The sequence below is a fragment of the Hypanus sabinus genome, chromosome 23 (genome assembly GCF_030144855.1).
Source record: "Hypanus sabinus isolate sHypSab1 chromosome 23, sHypSab1.hap1, whole genome shotgun sequence".
Lineage (NCBI taxonomy): Eukaryota > Metazoa > Chordata > Chondrichthyes > Myliobatiformes > Dasyatidae > Hypanus > Hypanus sabinus.
Window position 1 is genome coordinate 59,272,408 of NC_082728.1, and position 13,397 is coordinate 59,285,804.

Sequence of the window (13,397 nt, forward strand, 5' to 3'; positions counted from 1 at the left end):
TTTCTTGTAGACAGCCTCAGTGTACTTTGACCAGTCCAGTTTATTGTCAATTCGTATCCCCAGGTATTTGTAATCCTCCACCATGTCCACACTGACCCCTTGGATGGAAACAGGGGTCACTGGTGCCTTAGCCCTCCTCAGGTCCACCACCAGCTCCTTAGTCTTTTTCACATTAAGCTGCAGATGATTCTGCTCACACCATGTGACAAAGTTTCCCACCGTAGCCCTGTACTCAGCCTCATCTCCCTTGCTGATGCATCCAACTATGGCAGAGTCATCAGAAAACTTCTGAAGATGGCAAGACTCTGTGCAGTAGTTGAAGTCTGAGGTGTAGATGGTGAAGAGAAAGGGAGACAGGACAGTCCCCTGTGGAGCCCCAGTGCTGCTGACCACTCTGTCTGACACACAGTGTTGCAAGCGCATATACTGTGGTCTGCCAGTCAGGTAATCAATAATCCATGACACCAGGGAAGCATCCACCTGCATCACTGTCAGCTTCTCACCCAGCAGAGGAGGGCGGGTGGTGTTGAACACACTGAAGAAGTCAAAAAACATGACCCTCACAGTGCTCGCCGGCTTGTCCAGGTGGGCATAGACACGGTTCGGCAGGTAGACGATGGCATCCTCAACTCCTAGTCGAGGCTGGTAGGCGATCTGGAGGGGGTATAAGTGTGGCCTAATCATAGGCCAGAGCTGCTCTAGAACAAGTCTCTCCAGGGTCTTCATGATGTGGGAGGTCAATGTGGCTTCATGATGAGAGGTATTGATCGTGTGGATTATCGGAGGCTTTTTCCCAGGGCTGAAATGGCTAGCACGAGAGGGCACAGGTTTAAGGTGCTTTGAAGAAGGTACAGAGGAGATATCAAGGGTAAGTTTTTTTTACTCAGAGCGTGGTGAGTGCGTGGAATGGGCTGCCAGCGATGGTGGTGGAGGCGGATACGATAGGGTGTTTTAAGAGACTCCTGGATAGGTACATGGAGCTCAGAAAAATAGTGGGCTATGGGTAACCCTGGGTCATTTCTCAGGTAAGGACGTTTGGCACGGCTTTGTGGGCTGAAAGGCCTGTATTGTGCTGTAGGTTTTCTATGTTCTATAGTTCTATCATCAACAGGTGCTGAGACTCAATCCACCAGGGCAATTTTGATGTTCTTGTGGTGATACAAGATGTACGATAGCTCATCATTGACTCTTCCTGTTTTTGGGCCTGAAAGGTGTCAGGTTTGGTTCTTGCTGGATGTGGAAGACTGTCATGGTGTCCTCTCTATAATTAGATCAGAAAACAAGGATTCAGCCAGGCTTTCTCCCCCTGACTGCAAGTCAGTGACCAGGCTTCACCATGATAATCTGAGGCTAAATAACCCACTGTAGAATGGCGATTGAGAACAAAAAAATAACACTTGGCGGTGGCTGAAGCCCACAGCAGCAATTATAATGTCTCTAAGATAGTATGGCACCCCAAGGAATATTATCAAATAAGGTTTGATATCTGATAGACAGATAACCACAAACTTGGTCAGATGGCTGGGTCTTGAAAGAGTGTGGAGAGGGAGAGTGGATGAGAAGGGGAATTCCAGAGCTTTGGAAATCAGGGAATCAAATTAATTAGGGCCAGAATCAGAGACGGGAGAAGTTGTGGAGGTTCAAGGGCATGGGGAATTTGAAGAGGGTTGTATCCCCAGGTATTTGTAATCCTCCACCATGTCCACACTGACCCCTTGGATGGAAACAGGGGTTACTGGTGCCTTAGCCCTCCTCAGGTCCACCACCAGCTCCTTAGTCCTTTTCACATTAAGCTCATAGTATTAGCTGATCAGGCAGCAAGAAAGAGTGTCAACCACAAACCAATTGAAAGGACAACAAGAGGTAAGAAAACAGCGCACAAGGTACAGAGAAAGAAATTGAAATTACAATTCCAAGGGACATCAAATTCAAAAACTGGAGAAAAGAGAATTCAGAGGCTATGTACAGTATTTGACAACTGATAACTAAGATCTTGAATGAAAATAAAGAATTGGAAAACAATGATATTTGAAAAAATGCAGATACTGTAAATTTGAAATAAAACAGAAATCACTGAAAATGCTTACCAGGTCAGACAGCATCTGTGGTAAGAGAAACACACATTTCAGGTCAAATGCCTTTTGGCCACGCCCACAGTCAGGAGGGAGGCGAGCTTGCTTATAGAAAGGGTGCGGAGGGGCCCGTCCCACACCGGCTTGACTTTCAGTATTGTGGAGCCTGCATCATTCTCCCTGTGACTGTGGAGATTTCTGCCCACATCCAAAGGGTGTGCTGGTTGATAGCTCCAGGTGAGTGGTAGGGGATTCAAAAGAACTGATGACCGTGGAGGTAGGTCGGGGAACGCGGCTGATGGGACCGCTTTGAGAATGGGGATTGACTCAATATCATGTTTACATGAAATGTGACATTCCAAAGAAATTTATTGCAGAATTCAGGTAGGGTCTGACTCGTGCAAATATGAAAAATACAATGGGACAGGACAGTAACAAATCAGCAGGGCAAGAGGGGTTCATCCCAGGATTGTACGAGCAATGGATGGGAACATTGCACATTGTTTAACCATAGACTTCCCATGACTCGGGAATCACTCACATAGATGTCACTCCATTATTGAAGAAAAGGTGGAGGGAGGAGCTAGAGATACACAGATCAATCAGCCTAACAACAGGAAACACTCAGCTGGGCAGGCAGCTTCTAAAGAGAGAAATGCACAGCTAACTTTCGGGTTAATCACTTTTCGGCAGGACTGGGAAATGCTACCAAACAGCAACACCCATGGAATGCTGGAGGAGCTGAGCAGGTCATGCAGCGTCTACAGAGAGGAACAAACAGTTGATGTTTTGGCCGAGTTTGAACAGGTTTTAAGTTGCAGGAAATGAAAACAAGAAGAAAAAGTCTGTGGTCAGATGGAGAGGGGGACAGACTGAGTGGCACAATTGGCATAATATGTTCAATGGAGACCTACAAAGGTTTGTGTTGTGGCTGTGACAATTATAAACTAAGACAATTGGATAGGAATCCCATATTCCAGTTCGACAATGATGTTCAGGGAGGCAGCATTAAGTTACATAAGTTTATTAATAAACTGAGCCAATGTGCGCAGTGTAAAGACGTGATAATTTAAGATCATGAACAGGGCAAAGTAGCCACTTAAGTCTGCCCAAACCCAAGGAGGAACACTGTCTTCATGGAGTGAGCTTCATCACCAAGGCTGGGCTGGTCACCCTGTGGAATTATCTCAGAAACTCTCCATAGGCCTCTATAAGGGTCTGCCTCAGGATCCACTAAAACAGAGTGGAACCAAGTTGTTTCTGGATCCTGAGGGATCGTCTGAGGAGGAGGAGAAAGGGGGAACATTCAGATTACAAAGTATCAACAACATAAACGGCATCAGTATTCACAGTGTACCTGAATTCAAAGCTCTCATCAAACAGCGGATTGAGGTCATTGTACTTGCATTTTGTGGTTTTGCCTTCAACCAGTGGGAAGACATGCTTAGGTTGCAAAGTCAACTCCACAAAAGGATCACTGGCACCTGAACAGGAGAATCATGGAGAGAATGAGTGGAAAGAGTCCAAAGGAGCGACTGATCTCCTCAACCCAAAACCCATCTTCGTCTTACCATTTGAATCCAGTGGAATGAGGTTGACTGCATTTAGGATTTCTACATGCAGCTTTTGGAGTTGATTGTCATAAAATGCTTTTACAGTGATGGCACCATATTTGGACGATTCCTCAGTAGCCTTAAAATCAAAGAGAAGAACTGTTAGAAGAAAATGGGTAGTGTAAGGAATGTTAAAAGAAACAAGTTTTTATAGTTATGTTACACATTTCATATTCCAGTTGTGAATGGTTCGGCAATCACAGCAGGTTCCACGGACAGCTAATCAGACAACTATTTGGCTGGTGTGAGTCGGGCACACTGACTTCACTTTGATTATCACTGACTTGCCTGAGGTGTCAGCCTGGTTTGTTGTCTCATTTGCAACAGCCTCAGCACTATACTGCAACATCAGCCTGATTACATGCTTAACTGTACAGCTGGATAATATTAAGATATTTAGAGGAAATTAAACACCTAACTTCAACACACTGTAGTACACCAAGTTCTCTCTACACTCATCCAAACATTCCAGGGCAATACAAAGTAAAGCTTCATCTACACTTTTGCATTGAACATTTCAAGGTCGGTTATAACAAGGGTTAGATGTCATAAATCTTCTTCAGTGTGGTCTTGTCAAGTTGTGGGAGAAGAGTATCAATGATCAGGAAACAGTAAAGTTTCCGGTATACTGCCCCATTGTGTTCTTTCCTCAAATGTAGTACAGAGTGGATACAGAGCAAACATTCCTACATGATCAGTGGTGTGATAGACTTCTCTGACACTTGAATTTTGCACTTTCTGACCTTTCCATTTTCTGAACCCTTACCCCAACTGCTCTGAATGAGATTCCAACCCCTCCGGATGGCATTCCATTGGTTCTAAATGTGAATGTATGAGATCATTCTCTCATGCACATCTACAAATTGGTTTATTTTTACAAGTGAAGCATGATAACAAGTCAGCCTTGTTACCCAAAGCAGGCTAGTGTGGGGGAAGTCAGTTCATGTTGTCCTGGAAGAGCTGAAAGTCAGGATTTGTAGGGTAAAGTGGTCCTTACTCCACTGTGTGACCGGGCAGGTTTTCATGGTAAAGTGCTTCTAAATGCATTCTCCTCACAAATATGTGTGTGGGTAGCAGTCAGGGACAGCTGTAATAGTTAACTGGAAACTGTGGATGAAGAGACAATTGGATGTATTTGTGAAGAAACAGATGTTGAGGTGAGGGATTATAGGATATGAGAGGAGGAGACTAGTGGATGAGGTGAGGAAGGAGTGAATGATATGGTAAGGAAAGGTCTGCTGAAATAGGCCGCATTAGTTCTGAGTACCTTGCTATTAAATCCCTCAGTGAACTGGCACGTCTTATCTTTATAGACTCTTCTGACCCAAGAAAACTCCCTGACATTCTCCATTCCTTTCAGTGGATCTCTGGTACAGACCTCCCAGTCTATCTTCCCATTGGAAGTCAGCCTGTCTGCCCTTGGATCCCATTGCTGGAATTCCTAGTTCTAAATCCCTTCACTTCAACCCTTGAATCCTTACAACCTTCATGAGAGCCCCCCTTTGCCAAACTTTGATTCCCAGTAACTCAATTTTCTTCGCTCTTGCCTCTCATGCATCTCAAAACATTAGTTACTGAATACACACAAATTATGTTCACTGGTAATTAAGTATTTTTAATGGCAAAAATAAATGTAAAGATTTTTCCCAGATGGAACTTATACAGGGTGCTTATGTGTTCCCTACTTGTAAACAATACCTCTGATAACTAATTTGTTGGCATATTTCAAACTCTTTCTCTTCACCTGGAGATGATAGACCTACTATACTCAACGTACTTTCACACAGATTAGAAGACACATAACACTGCTGACCTGCTCCTGAATCTTCTTTGCACAATATTTCTGGATTAATTGGTGACTGCTTGCAGCGTTCAGAGTCAAATGAGCATCAAGAGCCTGAAATTAAAGAAAGGTTACATGGCAGTAAGCAAAGTTCTGCAAAAGTAGTAAGTAAGCAGGCAGATAAACACCAGGGATCACGTCTAACATGTAGAGTTAGGCAACACACACAAAATGCTGGTGGAACGCAGCGGACCAGGCAGCATCTATAGGGAGAAGCACTGTCGACGTTTCGGGCCGAGACCCTTCGTCAGGACTCAGTAAAGACTTAAGGTACAGCTTTTCTACCTCAAGAATTACAGGACAGACTTACAAATTTTCTTGAGGAACTATGAGCAGTTCAGAGTATTGTCCAGATTTGAATAATTCTCGGACTTTTAGCTGACTCTAATAGGAAAAGTCAATGCGTATCTCCCAGAATAATGTGGGAGAAATGGGTTCTGACTCGTGGGCACTGGCAGCACAGCTGGGGAAGAGGGAGATCTCCTACTGGGCTGGACTTCATTTAAACCGTGAATTGTATAACTAGCATCCTAGAATAACTAGGTGCCACACAGGAGGCTGCTAAACAAGTTGAGAGGCCATAGTTTTACAGGAACAATACTAGGACGGATAGAAGATTGGCTGATGGCAGGAGGCAAAGAGTGGGAATAAAGAGAGGCTTTTCTGGTTGTCTGCAAGTGACTAGTGGTACATCACAGGGGTCAGTGTTGGGACTGGATAGCTTTATGGCCAAGTTTGTGGACAATACAAAGACACGGTTTAAATGGAGGGCAGATAGTGTTGAGAAAGCAGAGAAGCTGCAAAAGGATTTGGACAGATTACGGGGAGAAGGCAGGAGAATGGGGTTGAGTGGAATAATAAATCAGCCATGATGGAATAAAGAACAGATTTGAGGCGTTGAATGGCTTAGTTCGGCTTCTATTCGTTTTGGTCTTACTGTCTAATCCAAACAAGTCTTTACCTAAATGGGGGGGGGGGGGGTCAAGTGATAGGAAGTTTAATAAATAAAAAAGAAATGAGAGGCCAGTGTCATGGAGCTCTTTGGAAACCAGGAAACACCGAATTAATTGGCTCCAGTCTACCAGGGTAGGGGCAATGAGGGGGTGAGGGGTGGGGTGGGGTAGGGACAGTGGGGTGGGGTGAGGGGCAATGGAGTGGGGTAGGGGCAATGGGGTGGGGTAGGGACAATGAGGGGGTGAGGGGTGGGGTGGGGTAGGGACAATGAGATGGGGTGAGGGGTGGGTTGGGGTAGGGACAATGAGATGGGGGTGAGGGGTAGGGACAATGAGATGGGGTGAGGGGTGGGGTGGGGTAGGGACAATGAGATGGGGGTGAGGGGTGGGTTGGGGTAGGGACAATGAGATGGGGGTGAGGGGTGGAGTGGGATAGGGGCAATGTGGTGGGGGTAGGGACAATGAGATGGGGGTGAGGGGTGGGGTGGAGTAGGGGCAGTGGGATGCGGGTAGGGACAATGGGATGGGGGTGAGGTGTGGGGTGGCGTAGGGGCAGTGGGGTGGGGTAGGGACAAGATGGGGTGAGGGTTGGAGTGGGATAGGGGCAATGTGGTGGGGGTAGGGACAATGAGATGGGATGGGGTGGGGCAGTGGGGTGGGGGTTTGGGAACGGCTGATACACCTATGAAGAGTTTGGTGGATTTATTCACAACTGACATGGGCTCAGGGTACACGGACATGGGGCTGAGAGACGGTGGGAACGGATCTGATGGAAGTTGAGATACTTCATTGGTGCTGTGTCTCTTACCTCGATCTCAAAAACAAATTGCCAAAGGTTCAATTGTTAGCCCGTGTGGTTTCACCCAATGAACTGGGAAGCTGCAACTGGCTGCTGTGCTCTGGGAAAGACCAGCACGTGGAGAGCACAGAAGCTGTGACCGGCGTGCAAAGTCTTTTGACGCTGGCTGTCCTGGTTCAGATGTGACAACTGACCACATGGTCAAAGTATTAAAGGTTGGGTGGAGACCATCGAATGGGCGTGAATGAGGGTTTGGGACTAGATGGTACTTACTGAGAATCTTGGAAAGGTCCGGTAAGAAATTTTAGGCATCATCTGCAATGATGAAAGAGCCCAGAGACCCACAAGTGGTCACAGTGCCTGGCATCACCATAGCAAAGTCAGTGGAGTAAGTAATCCTGCCTTCTCTTGGCAAACCACAGGCATGGTATTGGAGGACTCAAGCACACTGAATTTAAAGTCAAGTTCCATCCCTGTGCAGTGTTCCTTGAGGCTCTGTGCCTTACCTCGAAGCTGGTGGTGTGGAGTTTGTCCAGTGGCAGACCATTTCCTTCAGCGTGGAAGCACTGTAACAAACTCTGCAACAAACCAACTCAGGGTCAATAACCAAGGCTTCCAGAGCCAAGCAGAATAACATTGTCCAACCTCGAGGAAATCTGCAGATGCTGGAAATTCAAACAACACACACAAAATGCTGGTGGAACACAGCAGGCCAGGCAGCATCTATAAGGAGAAGCACTGTCGACGTTTTGGGCCGAGACCCTTTGTCAGGACTAACTGAAAGGAAAGATAGTAAGAGATTTGAAAGTAGTGGGGGGAGGAGGAAATGCAAAATGATAGGTGAAGACTGGAGGGGGTGGGGTGAAACTAAGAGCTGGAAAGGTGATTGGCAAAAGTGATACCGAACTGGAGAAGGGAAAGGATCATGGGACGGGAGGCCTCAGGAAAAAGAAATGGGGGGGAGAGCACCAGAGAGAGATGGAGAACAGGTAAACAGCTAAATACGTCAGGGATGAGGTAAGAACAGGAGGAGGGGCATTAACAGAATGACGCTGAACTCTTCTTCTGCCGGCTCCGTCTCTGAGCTTACTTCTTTGACAAGGACTCTCCTACCCCCACCGATGATACCTTCTCCCGTCTTCAACCCTCCTCCTCTTCATGGACACCCCGCTCTGGTCTTCTGCCTGCTCTGGATCTCTTTATTGCCAATTGCCGACGGTACATCAACCATCTCAACTTCACTGCACCCTGTTTCAATTCCAACCTAACTCCTGAACACTCTGCTCTCCGCTCCCTCCGCACCAATCCCAACCTCACTATAAAACCTGCTGATAAGGGAGGAGCTGTTGTTGTCTGGCGTACTGACCTCTACCTGGCCGAGGCACAGCAACAACTTTCTGATACCTCCTCTTATTTACCCCTTGATCATGACCCCACTAAGGAGCACCAGGCCATTGTCTCCTATACCATCACCAACCTTATCAGCTCTGGGGATCTCCCATCCACTGCCACCAACCTCATAGTTCCCACACCCCGCACTTCCCGTTTCTACCTCCTACCCAAGATCCACAAACCTGCCTGTCCAGGTAGACCTATTGTCTCAGCTTGCTCCTGCCCCATCAATCTCATTTCTGCAAACCTTGACACTGTCTCATCCCCCTTGTTCAATCTCTTCCCACCTATGATCGTGACACTTCTCACGCTTTGAATTTTTTCAATGATTTCAAGTTCCCTGACCCCCACCGCCTTATTTTCACCATGGACATCCAGTCCCTATATACCTCCATCCCCCACTGAGATGGTCTCAAAGCTCTTCGCTTCTTTTTGGATTCCAGACCTAACCAATTCCCCTCTACCACCACTCTCCTCCGTCTAGCGGAATTAGTTCTTACTCTCAATAATTTCTCCTTTGGCAGATTTCTGTCTCCGCCGCATCTGCTCTCAGGATGAGGCTTTTCATTCCAGGACGAAAGAGATGTCTTCCTTTTTTAAACAAAGGGGCTTCCCTTCTTCCACCCTCAACTCTGCTCTCAAACGCATCTCTCCCATTTCCCGCACATCTGCCCTCACCCCATCCGCCCACCACCCCACTCGGGATAGGATTCCCCTTGTTCTCACCTACCACCCCACCAGCCTCCAGATCCAATGTATAATTCTCCGTAACTTCTGCCACCTCCAACGGGATCCCACTACCAAGCACATCTTTCCCTCCCCACCTCTTTCTCCTTTCCACAGGGATCACTCCCTACGTGTCTCCCTTGTCCATTCATACCACCCATCCCTTCCCACCGATCTCCCTCCTGGCACTTATCCTTGTAAACGGAACAAGTGCTACACCTGCCCTTACACTTCCTCCCTCACAACCATTCAGGGCCCCAGACAGTCCTTCCAGGTGAGGCAACACTTCACCTGTGAGTTGGCTGGTGTGGTATACTGCGTCCTGTGCTCCCAGTGTGGCCTTTTATATATTCGTGAGACCCAACGCAGACTGGGAGACCGTTTCACTGAACACCTATGCTCGGTCCACCAGAGAAAGCAGGATCTCCCAGTGGCCACACATTTTAATTCCATGTCCCATTCCCATTCTGATATGTCTATCCATGGCCTCCTCTACTGTCAAAATGAATCCAAACTCAGGTTGGAGGAACAACACCTTATATACCAGCTGGGTAGCCTCCAACCTGATGGCATGAACATTGACTTCTCTAACTTCCGTTAATGTCCCTCCTCCCCTTCTTACCCCATCCCTGACATATTTAGTTGTTTGCTTGTTCTCCATCTCCCTCTGGTGCTCCCCCCCCCCCCATTTCTTTCTCCTGAGGCCTCCCGTCCCATGATCCTTTCCCTTCTCCAGCTCTGTATCACTTTTGCCAATCACCTTTCCAGCTCTTAGCTTCACCCCACCCCCTTCCGGTCTTCTCCTATCATTTTGCATTTCTCCCTCCCCCCACTACTTTCAAATCTCTTACTATCTTTCCTTTCAGTTAGTCCTGACGAAGGGTCTCGGCCCAAAACGTCGACAGTGCTTCTCCTTATTGATGCTGCCTGGCCTGCTGTGTTCCACCAGCATTTTGTGTGTGTTGTTGTTGTTGTAACATTGTCCAACACCCTGTATCTCCTGTGGAATGGTGTCCAATTTTTACAGAATAATTATGGTTAAAATATATTACAAGCTAACAACTGCAGACTCATCAATACCCACAGGGCATGCCCAAGGAACCGAAAGCTGTTCCTTACACTGTGCCAGTACCCATGGCATGCCAGCTGCAGCCAGATCAGCTTGTGGTACGGATGGGCAAGCATAACAGATACTCCTTCATCCCAAAAGCCACTAAACAACAATGTCTGGGAGCTGAGAATAAACACAATGTTATATTTAACAAATGGATTAAGGTGCTTTTTGATGATGATTCAGTCAGTTTGTGTAAAGTTTCATTTTGCATTTTTTAGATACTGTTGGGCACTGAGGAAAATCACTTGGCTGAAACTATCCCTTAATCTGGTTCATTAGAAGGCAATCTGAATGATGCATGGTTCAATTATATTCACTCCGTCACAGGAGGGAAGAACCTGCAGCTAGGGATATCTCACTGGGCCGTACATTATGGATGAGAATTCAAAAAGGCTGATATTCCCCAAAGAGGGAATGATTCCAGTTCTGCAGGCTACAAGAAGTTTGGAATACAAGGGGAACACGAAACAGAACTTCATCACACAGAAGATAATAACATCTTTGTGGAAGTTAATACCTTCAGAAAATGTCAAAGCAACAAGGCGTGAATATATAAAATCCCATTCTCTGGAGGGGGACAGTGGTGAAGTACGAAATGTTCTCCCTGGGTGCTGCTGGAGACCCCAGCATGAGCCTCCCCCAGATGTGGGGGGAGCTTCAGCCTTCAACGCACCTACCGCACGGGAGCTTGTGAACATGTTTCCATACCTCACTCACCATGGCAATTGTTGTCTCACCTGCAGAGTGTAGCTCAACCTTGAATACAGTTCCTGAGAAACCCCACAATAATTTGACGTTAAGCTGATGACATCAATTACATGCATCCAAAGGAAACCTAGAAGGCTGTAAAAATAGCAAAAATCAACAAAAAGCCGCAGACGCTGAGAATAGTATAGCACAGAACCATATTATAACGAATAATCGTTATTCATGTCCTTTAAATCTAGAATTTCCAGAGATGCGGCCTGGTCCGCTGAGTCCCCGGCAACTTGTGTCTGTTTGGGTTTCCAGCATTCTCTTGTCTTTGTCTCTGAACACATGTGACTTCATTTTGCATATTCCAAACCCACAGCCCTCCAGTGACATACATTGCATTGGCAAATCTCCGTAAACCTTGCCCAAAATTTCCTACTACAAACCGTCTGCTGGCAGAAATTGCCACCTATTCAAATCACCAGTGACAACTGACAACCTAATTAAATGTTAACTGCCAACGGCAAGCAGTTGTTTACTAATGAGTAACGGCACAAAACGAACGTGCTAAGGCTACTACAGACGTTACAGATGCTAAATTTAAAAGACACTCTGGCTCGACCGACTCGCTCTGTTGACGCCCCAGGCAGGGCCACAAGGTCTGTTTCCATGGATGCAGGAGCAAGGCCACCCCGGCTCTTTGTGCTGCGGTGGAGCCCCGGGAGGGTGCAATCGGCGCTCCGCTCGGGCAACGTCTGCCCTCGTTGCTGGGCTGCCAGCGGCGTGTTCTCCTTCACGAACAAGCAAGGAATATTCCGTGCAGAGTGGTACATTAGTTTACGATGATATGTACCGAGGCGCAGAGACAAACCTTGCCTTGCATGCAGATCGATTCATTATGACGGTGAGTCGGGGTCGACCATGGATATTGTGATACATAAGCCAGGGGAATACGATACGGAGAGCAAGCTCTTGTCCTTGCAGCGGGCTCCCCTCTGCACGAAGCTGGTTAATCTGGAGGAACGGTCGAGACCGACACAACGGCGTCGCAGGCGTGGATAGTCAGCACTCGGCGTCCATGCTCCAGATTTTCTTCTCGGGGTTTACTTTCAAAGCCTTCCCCAAAAGTGGCTACAGCGGAGGTTTGAGATCAGAGTTTTCCTTCTCCTGACTGACGAGCCCCGTCCAGTGGTTTTCGGGTGCCAGTAACCCAGAGACGCCTGTCAGTAGAATCGGTCCCGCCAGGCTTGGTAGCTAAGGCACTTGACTTGGTTGTCAGGCTGCTTAAGACGCACGCCACTGGGAGCATTAAATGGGTAGAGGGAGCTGGTCCCAACAAGACAATCTTAGGGAACTGCACTGAGGTACAATAGCGACTTGCAGAGTAAAGTGTTCCAGTTACAGGTTAGGGGTAGACAATCTGGCGCAAACCCATTATGAGGTTAAGAGCCAATCTTATCGTACTGGGACAGGGGGACGGGCATTGCTGACACGTGACTATTTTACACCCCACTCGTGGTAAAAAGATGCACAGTGATTACTGCATGCTTACTGCCCAACAAAGCAGCGAATGATTCTCTTACAAACCAAGAACAGATGTCGTCACAGGAAGCGTCACATGGTGGTTTCAAGAACACGTGGCGTTGGACGATAAGTTTATGAAATCCTCACAAACCTGACGCTTACATTGATATTTGGAGAGTTAGCAGTTGGACAAACTGGCGTTGGTTTTGTCCTGCTTGTATTTTATATTCTGTTGTTTGTGTGTGGCACTGGATAATCAGTGATAATTAATAGTAAACACTCTGGTTTAGTGACTCTTAAGAATATTTATTTTCTATTGTCTATCTAAAAGATTAATATTAATTTTAAACAGACTTTCTAATGCTACATTTATTTCAATCTAATAGCAAAGCAATAAATATACATAAATACCAAGAGGACTTGCTGAAAACCCATCATTATCATTGTTTGTCACTCCAGTATTGGGGGGTCATTCACTGATTTTACTAACAGAAGCTTTCTGGCAGCCCAGTGCCATGTGTTTTCAGATCTTGAGGAGAAAATATAATGTCCAGGGTTTTACTGAGGCAATGAGGCACGTGGACAGAGACTGTGGAGGGGAGGCTGGTTTCCATGATAATGGGATTGTAGGGACTTTTGGACAGTTTTGGAGATTATAGTAGTCGGTA

General features: G+C 46.7%; 1 protein-coding gene across 1 annotated transcript in view; it reads right to left on the reverse strand.

The window, feature by feature from the left end:
* The window catches only part of unc13d (unc-13 homolog D (C. elegans)), a 141,121-nt gene that overhangs the window by 9,707 nt on the left and 118,017 nt on the right, over positions 1 to 13,397 (reverse strand). The window contains exons 23-27 of the mRNA XM_059949030.1: positions 11,250 to 11,355; positions 7,787 to 7,858; positions 5,499 to 5,582; positions 3,644 to 3,764; positions 3,430 to 3,556 (exon numbers count right to left, since the gene is read on the reverse strand). Coding sequence (XP_059805013.1) covers positions 3,430 to 3,556; positions 3,644 to 3,764; positions 5,499 to 5,582; positions 7,787 to 7,858; positions 11,250 to 11,355 — 510 coding nt within the window. The remainder of the gene's footprint in view (positions 1 to 3,429; positions 3,557 to 3,643; positions 3,765 to 5,498; positions 5,583 to 7,786; positions 7,859 to 11,249; positions 11,356 to 13,397) is intronic.